Genomic DNA, 16,739 nt, shown 5'->3' with positions numbered 1-16,739 from the left:
TCATTTTATGGATAACCAAGCTATATAATCTAATTGTGGTGTCCAGACTCCATATCACTTTTGGATTGCAACATTGACGGGTACAAGTTCGGCTCAACTGTGCGTTGGATTGATGAACGAAAAAGCTAGCCACTCAAATTGTAAGAAGGGCGAGAAAGCAACCATTCAGATGGTACTGTAATGTTTTCAGCCATAAGTTGGTACCACTTTGCTCATGTTGTAGAGTCCAAGCATGGCTTCCAAAATCTGTCTGTCCCCTTCGGAAATGCCATATTTATGCTGGACTCACTCACTCAGGACTGCAGGTCTTTCCATTTGCACGATTAACATCGCAGTCAGTTTCAGCACCCGGTTCCATTTTTTAAAACTTTTCAGTAATTGATATAATGCTTAACCATATATAATGTCAACAAACATATAGCACAGGCTTCTACTTCAGGTAACAAATGGTGCAGGTGCAGCAGGCTAAATAACTAGTATGTACAAGCTACATTCAGGGAGTAGAAAGCAAAAAAGAAGGAAAAAGAAGAAAAACCAAGAAACTTTGCTGTTTCTGCTCTGTTTTATCAAAGAAAAATTTTGCAGACATTGGAGGTATGGATTCACTCGTGCGTGTCTGGGTTGATGGCTCTTTGGGAGGATGCTCCTAGGTCATTTCCAATTGTTCTCTTACTCATGTTCGTTCGTTGCACTAAACGAACAAGCGCTTGAACCACTTCTGACATAGGCGGTCGGAACTCAGGCTCCAGCTGCCCCATAAAAACAAAAAATTTAAAGATTAAAAGTTGAATATCAGTGCAGATTCGTGATTATTCTTATATCAATTCCATTAGCTAGACATACAATATAATCCTCCAGAATATGCTGGCAAAGTAAAGACATTTTTGCATAATTCCTGCTACCAATGAGCTTTGAACATGCACTCCAAATTCTAATTTATTCATTACCTGGACGCAAAGTGCGATGACATCAGCAAACCGTGAGAGAGATTTAACAGGGTAGAGCCCTTCAAGGGCCGGATCAGCCATTTTTCCAAGAGCATCAATATCATGGAGCTGAGGTGTTGCCCACCGAACCAAGGACTGCTCAGATCTTGGCCTCGTGCTGTCAAAAAATGTTCATATAAAAACCAGAAAGATCACAATTAACCATACTCTAAAACCTTGAGAAACAGATACTTCAACTTTGATGATATCACACTACGGTATCTTTATGCTTTACCTATCGAATGGTTTACGCCCGCTAAGAAGCTCCAACATCACCACTCCAAAACTGTAAACATCACTCTTAAGAGTAGACTGACCAGACATGTCAACCTCAGGTGCACTGTATCCAGATCCTGCATTCCGGCTCAAAATCTGCAAGTGAAACAAATACATTTGATCACTGTTCTGCACAATTGGCTATCAATTCAAATATGAACCAAGTGAACATGCAATATGCACGCTTCAAAATGTTCCAATACTGAACAGTTGGTTAATTATCTTAATTTGTTACACTCATATCATGAAGTTTCTTTTACAGTAATATAGTTGGAAAGACCAAAAAATGGTAAGCATCAATATATGAACAGGACAGTCAATACTTTCAGCTATTAGATATCTAGAATTAACCTAACAAACATATAGTATACCATCAACATAAAGAAAAATCTCATGCAGAGGGCTTCTACTGTTGGTGAGTAGCAACAATTGAGTGAAGAAACAAACAGAGGCAGACATAGCAGATGATATCATAACCCATCTTGTCTTCAAAAATCATTTGCGCCAGGAGAAGTCAGATCATGAGAAGTTCCTATAGAGTTGTATAATGATACTGGAACATAAAATTATTCACATCAACAATTTGTAAACTAGGCTCATAACTTACCTGATCTGCATTTGGGAAAAGGCTTCCCAGGCCAGAGTCTGACAGGTGAGGATTCAGTTCTGCATCCAGCAAAATGTTGGCTGACTTGATATTCTTGTGAACTACAGATGGAGAGCAAACTTCATGTAGGTACCTGAACAGTTCATGAGTATCAGGCAACTCATTAGCAAGTGTCACAGAGAATAAATGTACAATGTTCTGTAAAAAACTAGGTTGCCCCAGTTTCTCTTTTCAGCATGGCCAAGTGTAACGAATTAACTATTAAATCTCACATAGCATAGTCTGGCTGTATCTTTGTACAGTGAAAACCGGATGTGCCATTGCCACATAGTGCAACTAACTAAAAATGCTAAAAGCAGAAGGATATGACTCTCCTTCCAAATACGATACAAATATGAGTCACCCAAAAAATGCCTAAGAATTGTTGGCAATTCGCTAAACTTCATAATAGCAACAAGTAATGCTCTAATTTGGATCACCTGCCAAAAAATAATAATAAATGGTTTTTCCGGTAATGAAACGGCGAGTCCCATAAGCAGCAATAGATGTCAATGTTGGTAGATGTACCATTACACAATAAATATCCACATTTTTTCCTTTTCCATCTATGATACAGCTATTAAGTTATTATTCATTCAAATGGTGATGCTGAAGCCATATATTTCCAATTGGGATTAAAAAAAAAAAAAAAAAGTGAGAGAGAGAGAGAGAGAGAGAGAAAAGAAAAGAGGTTGGGGGATGAAAGGGGGCATATATGATAGTGAGATCAAGGAACAAGTGAATTAATTGAATTTTTTTTTTTCTTTGCAGTTCTAATGGAAATCATGATTTCTTTTGGCCATTTAACCACAATTAACTTACTCCAATGCACGTGCAGTCCCCAAAGCAATCTTGACGCGGGAGTTCCATGTCAACGGTTTGCTGTAATCATAATATAGATGCAGGCAGTCATGAAGTGAGCCACATTTATGGAACTCATAAACTAGCAGATGCTGCCCATGCTCTGAACAATAACCAACTAGCTCTGTTATATTTTGATGATGCAGCTGGGAGATGTTTGAAACCATCTCTGTGAATTCTTCTGACAATTCAGCAGGAAGGGCAGATGAATCTATTTTCTTCACAGCAAGAATCTTTAACATTTTAAAAAACAAGTAGAGATCAGTACCATCGTAATAGAGTACCTACAACTTCTCAGCTTGAAACATAAATAAGGATGCAACACTGAACCATTGACATGGCAAACGAACTTAGCATTTGAGAACTATACCTTCCCATCATCAAATCGACCTCGATAAACACGTCCAAAAGACCCCTCACCCAGAAGGTTTTCTACACTGAAGCTGTCAGTAGCCATCTGCAGGTCTGCTACTGAATATGATGTTGCATTTATAGGAGCTATGTTAGCTTTCTTGGCAACAATGGGCTTCTGTGGGAAACAATCTTCATCAAATGATTTGTGACGATCGATGGGTGGGGGTCTAAGATTTATTGAGGCATTAGTATCAAAAGAATGTGTCTTGATTACGGAAGAAGTTTGTACCACCTTCATTTCTGTAATAAAATGTTGAAGACAATTTATTGATAAGAATAAAATGTTAAAGTCAGTTAATTTCTTGTTATGACTGAATCCTCATTAATTGTCTCTAACAATATAATGTTAATGTTAAAGACAGTTAAGGAGCATTCAAAGTCAGAACAAGAAGAGACCAAAGCCATCGAAGCAGAACTGCTTGAATGTGAAAAGCATAGGCAATGGCACTGACTATGATATAAGCGAGATTAGTAAAGAGTATTTACCTAGCAGGCAATGAGTTTTAAATTTTGGATGCCTAAATAGGTTTAACCAAGAAACAGGTAAATCAACACAACATAGTTGTTCCCGACTATTAGATATTGTTTGACTTCTTCAGCTATAAATTCTTTTTTCACTGATACAAGTTTTATGGTAATATAGTCAATGGAGAATTGAATGAACTGCATGTACAGACAACAAAATGGATCAGACCATGAAGTTAAGCAAGCATAGTTCCTTGAACTCTGTAGTCGAGCAATTACTTGGCATCTGTGATATCTTCCAATCTCGGGTCAGTATATTTAAAATCTAAATTTCAATTTGGTGTCAAATGGTTTGCAACAGAAATAATAAGTTTTAATAACTTTCCTTTTCTGCTTTTAAAGGTGATCAAGAATTTCACTAAAAAACTCAAAAGGCATAGCCGGCTATATACAAGATAAACCCCTAGTTGGATAGACTCCAATAAAATATCAAATAGTGGAAATAACTCGAGTAGTCATAAGAAAGAAGGTACAGAAGTTAGCAGTAAATAACACTGCCCCATCCATTTTTTGTCTGTCCATCTTCTTATACCTGACTTTAAGAGGATACATACTCATATAAAAGCCATAACTTTCAGAAGCTGACTCTCTAATATTTCAAACCACCTCTATTGTTCATTTATATGCCAAAATAAGTAAAATATGAATCAATGAAAATTTTTTTCAAAGTGCACATCTATATGCAACATCCCATAAAAGAAATAAGAAAAGGTGAAATGGGACGAAAGGGTTAACAGTATTCATCTCTCTATTTCCAATCAGGATAGTCAACAACTGTGTGCACCATAAAACAACCTAAGGAAACAGCATTAACAGCAAGCTGAATCAAATGATAGGACTGAATTTCTAATGATGCTTAACTCATCAGAAATCAGTAAGCATCATGAGAATTTTAGCTCAGCATTTCTACTGATGCTTAACTGTTCTTTGTTAATACCATATCTATATATATAAAAAAAAATAAAAAATAAAAAAAATAAAAGAAAGAGAGCGAACTGCTACATACATAAAGAGATTACACAAAAGTAAACCCACAAAGCAATGTGGTTTCATGGGATCCGTTAGATTTACTTTACAATAAAAGTAAATTCAGTTTGTAGGTTTGCTTTTGTGTAATCCTTTTGTGTCCAAAGTATTTCCAACAAAAAAAAAAAAAAAATGAATACCTAACAATGCTCAACAGAAATGTATGATGCCAATGTTACCTTGGACTGCAATTGAAGCAAGAGGAGCAAAGGGCTGATTATCAAGCTTCTCAATATCTGACAATGGCCTCCTAGATCTTCTCTTCATTAAAAAGAATGCAACTATTGCCCCAACAATAAAGATGGATATGACTATTCCTGCTATGCCACCGCCTCCTATTCCTGGTTTGTTGCCACCTCCCGAACCATCTGATGGGCTTTCATTGCCACCAGATTTGTGATTTGGTCTTTTTCTGGCTGGAGGTGTACCAGGTGGAGGTGGGGGTGCAGGCTCTGAGCTCCATGAATTTCCATTTTTCCTGTCATGAAGATTGTTCAGATTCAAATTGTAGGTTCTTTGTTTTCAAATGAAGAATGTAATACAATTGATGATACTGTGCGATACTTACTGCAGATTAATGTTTTGCAATTGTTTAGGAATCCAGCCAGTGAAATGGTTATTTTCAATATTCCTACGAAACAAAAACACAATTACTTGAACAGATGAAATAAAGGTTGCACCAAGGAAAGAGAAATATGTGAGCGTCCTGCTAAACTGAACTTAAAACACTAATTACTCACAGATTCTCCAGGAGAAGATTGGCAAGGACATCAATATTGCCTGTAAACTGGTTGTTTTGCAAATACCTGTGTAAAGGTAGATAAATTAACCAGTAGAGGATCAGGCTCTTTACCAAGTACCCTTAGAACAGTAGATAATCATTCAAAACTTACATTGAGGTCATACTTGAGAGGGAGCTGAAACTCTGTGGGAGGTTGCCAGGCAGAGAATTGAACGAGAGATCCCTGAAGAAGGAAATAGACATTGTCACAGGCTCTTTCAAGCAAAACCAACTTGAAATATCACAATACCTCACCACACACACTGAGGTGACCGGAACTCATAAAAACTTCAGAAAATATTAAGATAAAAATTATACATGAAAAAAGAACCAATTACACAAGAATGTGGTCAAAATTCACTGAACGCATACTAAAAATATGGTGCAACTTGCAATGAGAGACAGACAGACAGACAGACAGACAGAGGGAGTGAGTTTGCTTGCAGCTTGTCAGTTCAGTCAAAGTAGAAAAAATCTAGATTGCTTTGTTAATTTATTTCATAGGAGGGAGAAAGGAGATCTCACAATGTAGAGAGGGAAGAAAGTTGTCCAAAGGCGTCAAACAGTTGTTCCTGTAGTTGATTGTGACTGATGTTTCTACACCCCCAAAAATGCATGTTTAGTTTGAATGTCGGGAAAAGTTGCCTCAAAAAATGAACAAGAAAAAATTACCCACAGGTATTTAAGAGAAGCCATCTGAGAAATGGAATAAGGGATGCCTTTATTAAATGTATTATAAGCAAGATTCCTGCAGGCAAGAGAACAGCTTCCTAAATCAACATAATCGGACAGGAAAGAGTAAACAAGAGGACAATAAACAAGTGGCATATGAAGCATACAGTTGTGACACATTTGGAGGAAGTGAATATGGTATCTCGCCTCCAAGATTATTATTGCTCATGTCTCTGCCAAATTTTCAAATCACCCAATCAAAACAATTAAGTTTAGAAAAGAATGAGTCAATATGACAAATGAGACTTTTGATCTTACAGGCTGATTAACGAGGTCAAACTTGAGAGACTGTACCCCATCGATCCAGAAAGTCCAAGCCCAGACAATTTACTGACATAAAATTAGAAAAAGAGCACCTATGAAAAGATTATCACTCATATTGATGCCTAAGGACAAACTCTATCAAGGGATGAAAGGGGCAATAGAGAATCACATTTCTGTCACTCGGGATCCTGTGCAAGTAACGCCTTTCCAAGACTGGCCACATGGGTCATCACCAGTTGAACTCCATTGGGTTAGCTGAGGAGGAGAATTTAAACTGCTATACATGACCCTCAGAGCAGCAGCTGTTGATCAAACATGCCACAAGTTGAATAAGAATATAATATAACCTCAAGTCTGAATCAAATTTCTAGACTAGTCAAAAATTGCCATGGCATAGGTGTATACCATGTGCAAGAATAGCTGAACCTACTAAACAATTAATATTATACATAACTAAGCATACTTGAGTATCCATAGAAAAAAAAGCTAGCATACTTGAGTCATTTGATGATAATTGAATTCTATTAAAAAAACGTATGAATGTTAGCCCATTGATTTCTGAAAATTGGTTGAGCTTCTTGATCTTCTCTCCCCTCATTCTCCTTATTTCCATGTTGGTGATGAAAAATATCATGATGTTTGAGTAATTACTTATAGGCTCTTTAGCTTTCTTGAAAAATCAATAAGTTTTATGAATTTACTGCTTATGAAACTGAAAAAACATGTGTTGTGAAAACCAAAAAGCATGAGTTAAAATGCTCTTCAATGAAAATTACCAATGTAATCAGCTATATTATTTTTCGTTTATTAACTTTTGATGTAATTACATATACTATTTACTTTTCATTTAATGAAATATGCACTGAGGGTGAATGATGGAAAGAAAACCATAAGGTCTTTATAGGCAAATAAAATAAAATTAGCAAATCATAATATTTATGAGGGGAATGTGATGACATGACTCAACGGGAGCAAAGCTCTCGTTTCAACAGTTATATATGCTATAGTAGCACAATATCATCTCAAGGTTAAAATGATGTAGGCTGCATACTTATGACACATAGATAATGCATGATAGCCTATCCCATCAGTAGATATGGCTTCATTCTTTGTACTGTAATGTCTGTCCTCCTATCTATAACATTGCATACCCCCCATAGAATGGTCAACAAGTCAATTTTGCTTATAAAAAAATAAAAATAAAATGTACGAGTCAATGTCATCTGTCACCATCTACTCAGATATTTTCTAGAGAGACATATTCCCAGAAAAAAGTTGACCAGCCTTTTCTCAGATCAGCTTTCTAGGGTACGGGTGCAACAGATTTCCCTTTCTTACTAATAATCATCAGCCTTTGCAATAAGGGGGAGACAGATCCATGAATACGATTAATTACCCCACCAAATATCAGTGAAACTACACTGCCTTGTCTCAGAAGTCATGACAGATATAAACCATGCAAGTGCCTTTATTGAGCCTTATCTTCTTACAGAACCAGAAAGCCAGTGGAAGCAAAAGAGTATATATTCACAATAAATGAAAGAAAAAGCATTTGTTAATAAGAAAGTAGTTAGCTGCCATGGATGCCATTGACATGAAAGTGGGTAGAACTATGGACTGGTACAATACAAGTATGCCTTCTGACTGGAATAATCAGAAAATTGAAGTCTTCTCACTTTCTAGGTCAATGTTCATGCATAAGATGTAGCTTTGTATTTGGGATAGAAACTCTTTTAGAAATGTCATTCGTTACTCAATTCGAGTAACTAATGATAGCTGATCGGTTGTTCTGCTTGGCTAAAATTTTTAAATTTTGCATGCACACGAGCCTTCCGTTTTTCTCTTTCCATTAGTGCGCTTTTACTCATTCAAGGAAAATGGAGAAGAACATGTTTTGGGGATAATAAAGTGAAAGGGTCCAAAAAGCAACTCCAACAAACTTGTAGAGCATAGAAGGATCAATCAACATTGTTGGGTTTTGTGGAGCCTAGTTGATTGTTGCGGTGGCCCAACTTGATGATCCGGCCCGATAATGATTCGTTACGGTTTTTTAAGTGGATTTTCGATAAGGCTTGTGCCATGGAGCGTATCGGGCCAAGCCGAAGCCAAGACAAAAAGTTCACTAGATTAGACAAGTTCACTCGAGTCTCGCTCGACTTGGCGCTCGAGCAAAAACTAGACAAAGAGTTTGCTCGATGTGCACTCAACACTCTGCTCGAGTGAATATTGTAGAAAAGTGAAAATTAGTGTTTCCGCCGTGTAACCCTAAAAATATGCTTATTTTGTACAGTATGGCTGTTTTTTAACAATGAAAAATTGTCCCAAAGTGTATCTTGTGACTCCTCTACATAATAAAATCCTCTAAAACTCCGTGAATATAGGCACGTTGCCGAATCACGTAAATTTATGTCATGTGATTGATTGTTTGATTATTTCTTGTTTACTTTTACTTTATTGTCAACGTTTTTTGCAACAAACATAACAATTGTTATTTGACTTCAAAAGGATTAACCAACATATTATCTATCAGTTAGCAGTTTAGGATCATCAAGCTATCAGCAAGTATCAGCAAGAGTATCCCCTGAATGTTTAACATTTCCAACTCTGAAAGGCAAAGGAAAAAAGCTTGGCAATCTTCAATTCAATTTTTATGGAAATCATTTGAAGCGTCATTCACAGTTGTGTGCTTTGGGTTAGCAATTTCATATGACAAAGTATCCCAATTGAATTAAATAGCCCGTTCTAAACCCTGACTATTGTACTCAATACCAATGTGCAGTAGTCATATTGCATGAAGATATATAGCTATAGACAAATCTCCACCTCTCTGTCGAAGACCCACCAAATGGTCCCCCAAAAGACAAAAATTGCAATCCCAAGTCCTCTATTCCATGAGTAAAGTGGTTGCAGTTCTGGGAAATACCCACACCATTCAGATGGGCATGATGTAGCTACATATATTAAATTAATCAATACAAAAATCGAGAATGCCAAGGCTAGCAATTGCATTGTAACAAAACATACTTCGTTGAAATTTTATGAAATTTAGCAAAAGAATTCCTTCCCAACTACTATGTGTAACAGATAAAAAGTTGTCACCACAAGCATAGCCTACCAATCATATCAATACCCAGAACTGACAGCAACTAAAACACTTGCAAATAAAAAGTGAATGATGCAGACAACAATCTCACATCACCAAAGGTAGGCCATAAAGCAAGTGGCTTTGCACTTCTACTACAAGGAAGCAAGTTTCATCATTAGATAACTCCTCTCCAAATTCTTAAGCCCACAATCTGCTCCCAAATTTGCACTTCTACTACAAGGAAGCAAGTTTCATCATTAGATAACTCCTCTCCAAATTCTTAAGCCCACTATCTGCTCCCAAAATCAGTATAGACCGTTTCTAACATGCAAATATGAAAGGAAAGGTTGAACTACAAGAAATCAGTTTAATACTAACTATCAAGCCAGAAATAGTAGAAGACAAATAGAAGCCAGGAGAAGCAAGCAGAGAAGCACCAAGAGAATGCAGGTTTGATTTAAGATTAGCCATGGAGTGGAGATGGGTTGAGGCACTGACCTTCTGATGGGTCTGTGACAGCATCAACGGAACTGGGCCTCGGTCCCAAAATGCAGAGGCTGAAGACCGCCGCCGCCACTCTCCAATCCTTCAACATCTCTCTCTCTCAGCCCAGAATTATCCCACCCAAATGCTTTCTCTTTTTCCTTTCCTTTTACCTCTACTTTAAGACAGATTGTACCTTGTAATCCTACATTTGCAGCCCGTGCCCGAGAAAAGCTGGCAGGCACAACTTTCAGAATAATCCAAAGCCACATAAAGCATTAATGTTTATCACTGTTTACATTTTTTCTTAATTTTACACAATATTTCCCACAACATATTTCATAATTATATTTTAAAATAAGTGATATCATTATAGAATATAATATAAAAATAGCAGCATTTTACGAAAATATTTTCATTTTATATCATATATTGTAAAAATTATTGTGTGTATCATTATTACTTTTTTTTTTATTCCCAATTTGACAATTGACCACTAGTATTTTTTTTCCCCTGGCGTCGAATATTTTATCTCCCATATGCTACAAGACGATATCATTTTCATTATTTTTTTTAAGAAATTATTTTCATTATCTTTGTAACGAAGGAATCAAATAAGATAAAACCATAGGAATTGCCCCAAAAAAAAAAAAAACGAAATTATTTATCGGAATTATTAGCTTTCGTAGCTTTCCAAAGTTCATTTATTTTGTTAATAAATGAATGGCTACGGCAACCTACCCGTAGCTCTCATGACGTAGTCAGATATTACTTCGAAGCCATGACCTATATATATCTTTTCTTTCTTCGGGAGGAGAGTGATGTTGAAGAAATTAAAAATAATCGATTTTTTTCCACCGTGAAGAAGACATGACAGTGAACGCAAGCGAACATGATGTTAGATCTTTTAACTACTGCCACTCTGCCCAAACCAAACTCTTTACTTGCATACCAAATCCGATAGTTTTGGTAATAAAATCTTCCCTTTTCTTGTCTTTATTTCCAAATGATTACGATGATAGATTAGATCAAATAATGATACACATCATTAAATAAAAAAACAAACAATAGAAAAGAAACAGGCTGATCGACAGGTGTTTCTATGGGTGGGACACATGATGTTGTCAATGAGAAATATACCAAACAACCAAAATCTGGTTATAATAAGAGTGATGCCATTTAGATACGAAAATTGAAAGAGGAAAAGAAAGGATTTTTGTTGACAAATATGGAGTGATTGCGAAGAGAGGACCCACGGCTGGGCCACCATTACGGTCAATTAGACCTGTCGGTAGTCGGTGGCCCGTTCCTTGCCTCGGCTTTCTCTCTCTGTCCAAACCAAACAAGTTTGATATGCGTAGTCACGGACAAGGCGTCCTCTGCTGTACAGAACGGATAGATGATGAATATTGCTAAGAAAAATCTAGTTATAAATTATTACGCGTATTAATATATGTATCTATTCAATATAATTAGTCATAAAATAGATTTTATTAAAAATAATATTAATTAAATTTTAAATATGAAAAATTAGTATTAATACACAGATTTATATGTAAATTTACTTTACGTTAGAACTGTTCATCTAAGCTCGATTTTTATTTGGCTCGTTTCGAAACCTGGATATCTGAATTTCGGCCTAGATATAATACGAGTCGGAACCTATATTATGATAACCGGATTTATCCGATCTAGATTCGGGTATGAAACCCAGATTCCATATTCAAAACCCGATTAATTGGATTTGTATATAAGGGACCGAAAAAAAAAAAAAAAAAAAACCTAGCTCTTGCCTCTCATCTCTGTCTCAGAATCTCATCTCCCCCGTCTCTCTCTCTCTCAACAAATGAAACCTTAGCCGCACTTGCACTTTACACTTGGTTTACTCCATCTACACACCCAGTTGGACGGGAATCTCACATCAGCATACAACTCGATGATAAGACAAACACCAATATTGTCAACTATGACCTCTTGCCTCATCCGCTTTTCCTTCTCCTCCACTTTCTCTTCTTGAAGATTCTGACTATGAGACAACTATGGTCTCGAATGGTCGTGATTATTTGCTCAAACCTGCGATCTCGTCGTGGTCTCATTGGAGTAGAAGGTTGTGATTTTTTCTAGATAAATCAACAGATTTGGTGAAAAACTTGGGTTGATTTTGGATTTTGTTGTTCTTTTTTGGTTGTGTTTCAATGTGAGTGGGCGGGCGGGCGGGGTGGTGCAAATGGCCATGGGGTCAATTTGTCCCTCGACATCTGATCGAGGGCACCAACACATGGGGCCAAGGCCAATCTATCCATTGGGTGGGTTCTTTCTAAAGAGAAAAAAATTAGGAGATAGGGAAAATCTAAAATTGTTAGTAGTGAAAATATAACCATTTGTCTCTCAGATTTTTATTCTTTTGTTTTTTATAAAAAAAAATAAAATACTGGATATACATTTAGGCAAGTTTTTTTTTATTATTTTAAGGAAAAAAAATACCCGAGTTCAATCTGAAACTCGGAATCCAAGTTTTGACAAACCCGGATTTCAGCCCGTTTCTAACCCGGTATAACTCGGTCCTAGTTTCAATTTGGGTCTACTCAGATGAACAGGCCTACTTTACATAGCAAAACTATTACTACTATAACTACAAATATCCGTGCAACACCAATCTATCATTTTTTGGAATAGATTTAAATTTTTATTAGTTTATTATTACTTTTCATATTTTTTTTAGTATTATTCCCAATTTCTCTCCCTCTACCATATCTCCATATCTCGATGGATTTTCCTCAACTATTTGTATTATTAATCAATCAAAAGTTAAGAAACGACATTTTAAATTCATATCAACCATTCTAAATCAAATAAAAAAGGGTGTCATGATCAGGCACAACTTCGGTAGGGGCTCCTCCCTCCACTGGTGGGTGTGGAAAGGAAATCAGTTCCTTGACCATTGTTTTTTTTTTTTTTTTTAATTGCGTATTTACTTTTTGGGGTCTTTAATTTTGTAACATTTAAAAATTATTTACATTTTTGCTGTACTTTTATGGGATGACTGACATGGAACTAATTGATACGTGTACGTACATGTTTGTGTTACATGACAAATTTGTTAAAAAATTCTAACGTCTTAGATTGACTGAAGTATCTAATTCCAAACTTAATTCATTAAACCCAACTGCAAGCTGTAAATCTCGAAAATAAAATATTTATAGATTTATAAATTTGTTTTTTTAGAAATGAAAAGTACTCAGATCGAGTAGGGAAAATTATTGATAACGCGGTTTCCTTTTGAAACAATCATTTCTTATTGCTTAAGAATTGTGTCGAATTAGATGCCTTGTATTAGAAATAATTTTAAAAGAATCTTAATTAATTCGTCAATGTAGGACGTTACATCACATGAATTATACATAAGATATCACCCACCACATGTCCACAAAGCCAACCGATATGCTAATAATTCTTATAATATTGGGTTTGCATTGATTAATACAAAATTCATCAACTGTTCTTGACTTTTTCATGCGAGTTGGTTTGGGTTATGACGTAGAACAAATAGCCTTTACTTGCATGGTGAAAAATCGAGTGAAACTTGTTAGAAAATGAGGAAAGAGAGAAGCCCAATTCCAAGGGATGTTCGCCCAAAATGTACTGTTCATGAATTGAACAAAAGTCAGGCCTTCGTGGGCCTGGGCCTGAGTATTACATATTGCTCTTCTGCAATGGAGATTTTTCTGCATTCACCAATCTGTTTATAAGCTCTTGACCCATGATCATGTTAACCGCGCGTGCAGGTGCCATGCCATCTTAGGTGTATTTCTATTAGTACTGGCCGGCTGTCTTTGCTGTTTACTGTGTTATGAGTGGAGACAAAAATAGTAAATAGTGAAACATGCACCGTTTATTTCCTTAGCATATTAGGCGCCACTTGCAGACACGCACAGTGTCTGCAGCAAGTGATGCCTCAAATTTTTCCATAAAATGTTGCACCGAAAAAAAAACATTGCAGGCTGCTCTCTCCTATAAATAGGAGAGAGCTCAATTGTGTGGAGGTGGACTGAGTGCAGCAGAGAAGTGCATCAGAGTGAGTCAGAGAGAGTTTTTCTGTAAAAATTATTTTCATAATGAAATTACAGCATCTGTGGACGTAGGCAATTGCCGAACCACGTTAAATTTCGTTTCTCCTTTATTTAGATTCGTCTCTGTGTCAGAACAGCTCCCAACAACTGGTATCAGAGCACTGGTTCGAGCTGTTCGAAAATTCAAGTTGTTCAAAATCAATTTTTGACAACTCCACGGTGTTCCTCGTGTCGAGACGAATCCGTTGCCACAAACGGAATCGAAAACGGAGGTCGGACGAGCCTACACGCACCCCTAGAAGATCGACGTGTGAGTCTGTTGCAACCCACGCTCCCCCACGCGCTCCAGAGGTTGAAGACGCATGCACCACACGCACCCTCACACGCTCCAGAGGTTGAAGACGCGTCAAGGACACGCGCCCACGCGCCCCCAAGCGCCCTTCAGAGGTTTGGCGCGTGTGTCACACGCGCCTCACTCTCCCCCCACGCGCACACAGTACTGTAGCGCGTGTATTACATGCGCCCGCGCGTTTGCCCACGCGCACTGTGCAGCGCGTGTATCCACGAGCCAGACAGATCAGGACCGTCTGTTTTTCAGATCTATTTTTGGCTAAATCTAAGCCATTCGGAGTCCGATTTTGACGATCAAATAATGCTTTTTAACTATTTGGATCATTCCGGACTCATCCGTACAGTCGAAATTTTGAGATTCGGCATCAGTACATTGGATCTGAACCATCCACGTGCTGCAGATCATTTTGGGCTAGATCACGCCAGTTGGAGTTCCATCGCGACGATCAAATAGTGCTGACAAACTATTTGGATCATTCCAGACTTGTTTCCAGCTAATTCGAGTGTTTCGGACGCAACGGTGATCTTTGTTTGTTTGAATTTGAACTCATTTGTAAAGTTATGGCTGGAGAAGAAGTTAAAGGTGTTGGTATCGAGAAATTTGACGGTACAGACTTTGCCTACTGGAGAATGCAGATAGAGGATTATCTCTATGGGAAGAAACTACATCTTCCACTCCTAGGAAGAAAGCCAGATGACATGAGCAATGAAGATTGGAGTTTCCTTGATAGACAAGTGTTGGGAGTTATTCGACTAACACTGTCAAGATCAGTTGCACACAATGTGGGAAAGGAGAAGACCACAACGGATTTGATGAAAGCTCTATCGGACATGTATGAGCAGCCATCAGCCAATAACAAAGTGCATTTGATGTACAAGCTATTCTACTTGAGAATGGCAGAAGGAACTCCAGTTATTCAGCATCTGAATGAGTTCAACACCATCATCAATCAATTAGTTTCAGTGGGGATTGAATTTGATGATGAAGTACGTGCACTGATTGCTCTAACTCAATTGCCAAAAAGCTGGGAGGCCATGAGAACAGCTGTTAGCAATTCTTATGGCAAAATAAAGATGAAGTATCAAGATATCCGGGACCATATTCTTAGTGAGGAAGTTCGCAGAAGAAATACATGAGAAGCATCAACTTCCAGTTCTGTCTTAAAACTCGAGACGAGAGGTAGAGGAGCTAGTAGAAGTTCAAATCGGGGCAGATCAAAGTCCCGAAGAGGCAGAAGTAATTCTAGGTCCGGAAAACAAGTACAGTGCTGGAATTGTGGCAAGATTGGCCACTTCAAAAATAATTGCAAGGAAGCAAAGAAGAAGAATGAGCATGACTCTGTTAATACCACAACAGAAGAGCTCCGAGATGCCTTACTCCTTTCAGTCGACAACCAAATTGAATCTTGGGTGTTAGATTCAGGAGCCTTGTTCCACACTACAGCACACCGAGAAATCATGCAGAACTATGTCATTGGTGATTTCGAGAAGGTGTACTTAGCAGATGGTGAAGCGTTAGAAATCGAAGGCATGGGAGATGTACCAATCAATCTGCCCAATGGAAGTGCATGGTTGCTACAGAAGGTGCGACATGTTCCCAAACTCATGAGGAACCTAATTTCTGTAGGACAACTTGATGCTGATGGGCATTCGGTACTATTTACCGGTGGCACGTAGAAGATAACAAAATGAGCTATGGTAGTAGCTCGAGGCACAAAAATAGGTACTCTATATATGACTTCAAGCATTAGAGATACTATTGCAATTGCTGATGCAAATGCCAACCTATGGCATCAAAGGCTTGGTCACATGAGTGAGAAAGGAATGAAAGTACTATTATCCAAGGGGAAGTTACCAAAGTTGGAATCAACTGATTTCGAAATGTGTGAAGGTTACATTTTTGGGAAACAGAAAAATGTTAGTTTCTTGAAAAATGGTAAAACTCCAAAATCTACAAAGTTGGAGTTGGTGCACACAGATTTGTGGGGGCCATCTCCAGTCGCTTCTCTTGGAGGATCGCAGTACTATGTTTCATTTATTGATGACTCAAGCAGGAAAGTATGAGTTTATTTTTTGAAAAATAAATCTGACACAGTTGATACTTTCAAGAAGTGGAGAGCCATGGTTGAAAATGAAACAGGCTTGAAGTTAAAATGTCTGAGGTCAGACAATGGAGGAGAGTACATCGACGGAGGGTTCAAAGAATTCTGTGCTGCAAATGGGATTAGATTTCAGAAGA

The 16,739-nt window shown here is 37.5% G+C and overlaps 1 protein-coding gene across 3 annotated transcripts; it reads right to left on the bottom strand.

Annotated features, from left to right (window-relative positions):
* Positions 1-3: 3 nt before the first annotated feature.
* Positions 4-10,315, bottom strand: LOC122279625 (protein STRUBBELIG-RECEPTOR FAMILY 7-like). Of its 3 annotated transcripts, none has more exons than XM_043090374.1 (17): positions 10,095-10,238; positions 9,706-9,827; positions 6,681-6,813; positions 6,506-6,577; positions 6,355-6,420; positions 6,192-6,263; positions 6,041-6,112; positions 5,628-5,699; positions 5,475-5,540; positions 5,303-5,365; positions 4,914-5,212; positions 3,140-3,423; positions 2,731-3,002; positions 1,870-2,002; positions 1,222-1,358; positions 948-1,104; positions 4-749 (listed from the first exon to the last, which is right to left on the bottom strand). In XM_043090374.1, exons 3-17 carry the CDS (start codon positions 6,794-6,796, stop codon positions 603-605), a joined length of 2,028 nt encoding a protein of 675 aa, XP_042946308.1. In that variant the 5' UTR covers positions 6,797-6,813; positions 9,706-9,827; positions 10,095-10,238; the 3' UTR covers positions 4-602. The 3 variants fall into 3 exon arrangements, with proteins under 3 accessions (XP_042946308.1, XP_042946317.1, XP_042946298.1); XM_043090383.1 differs by having other exon boundaries at positions 9,706-9,830; positions 10,095-10,233; XM_043090364.1 differs by lacking the exon at positions 9,706-9,827 and having other exon boundaries at positions 10,095-10,315.
* Positions 10,316-16,739: the final 6,424 nt, after the last annotated feature.

This window comes from Carya illinoinensis, chromosome 1 (genome assembly GCF_018687715.1).
Source record: "Carya illinoinensis cultivar Pawnee chromosome 1, C.illinoinensisPawnee_v1, whole genome shotgun sequence".
In the NCBI taxonomy this organism is placed as follows: Eukaryota; Viridiplantae; Streptophyta; class Magnoliopsida; order Fagales; family Juglandaceae; genus Carya; species Carya illinoinensis.
The sequence above is the reverse complement of the archived record's forward strand: the minus strand, read 5'-3'. Positions and strand labels throughout refer to the sequence as shown.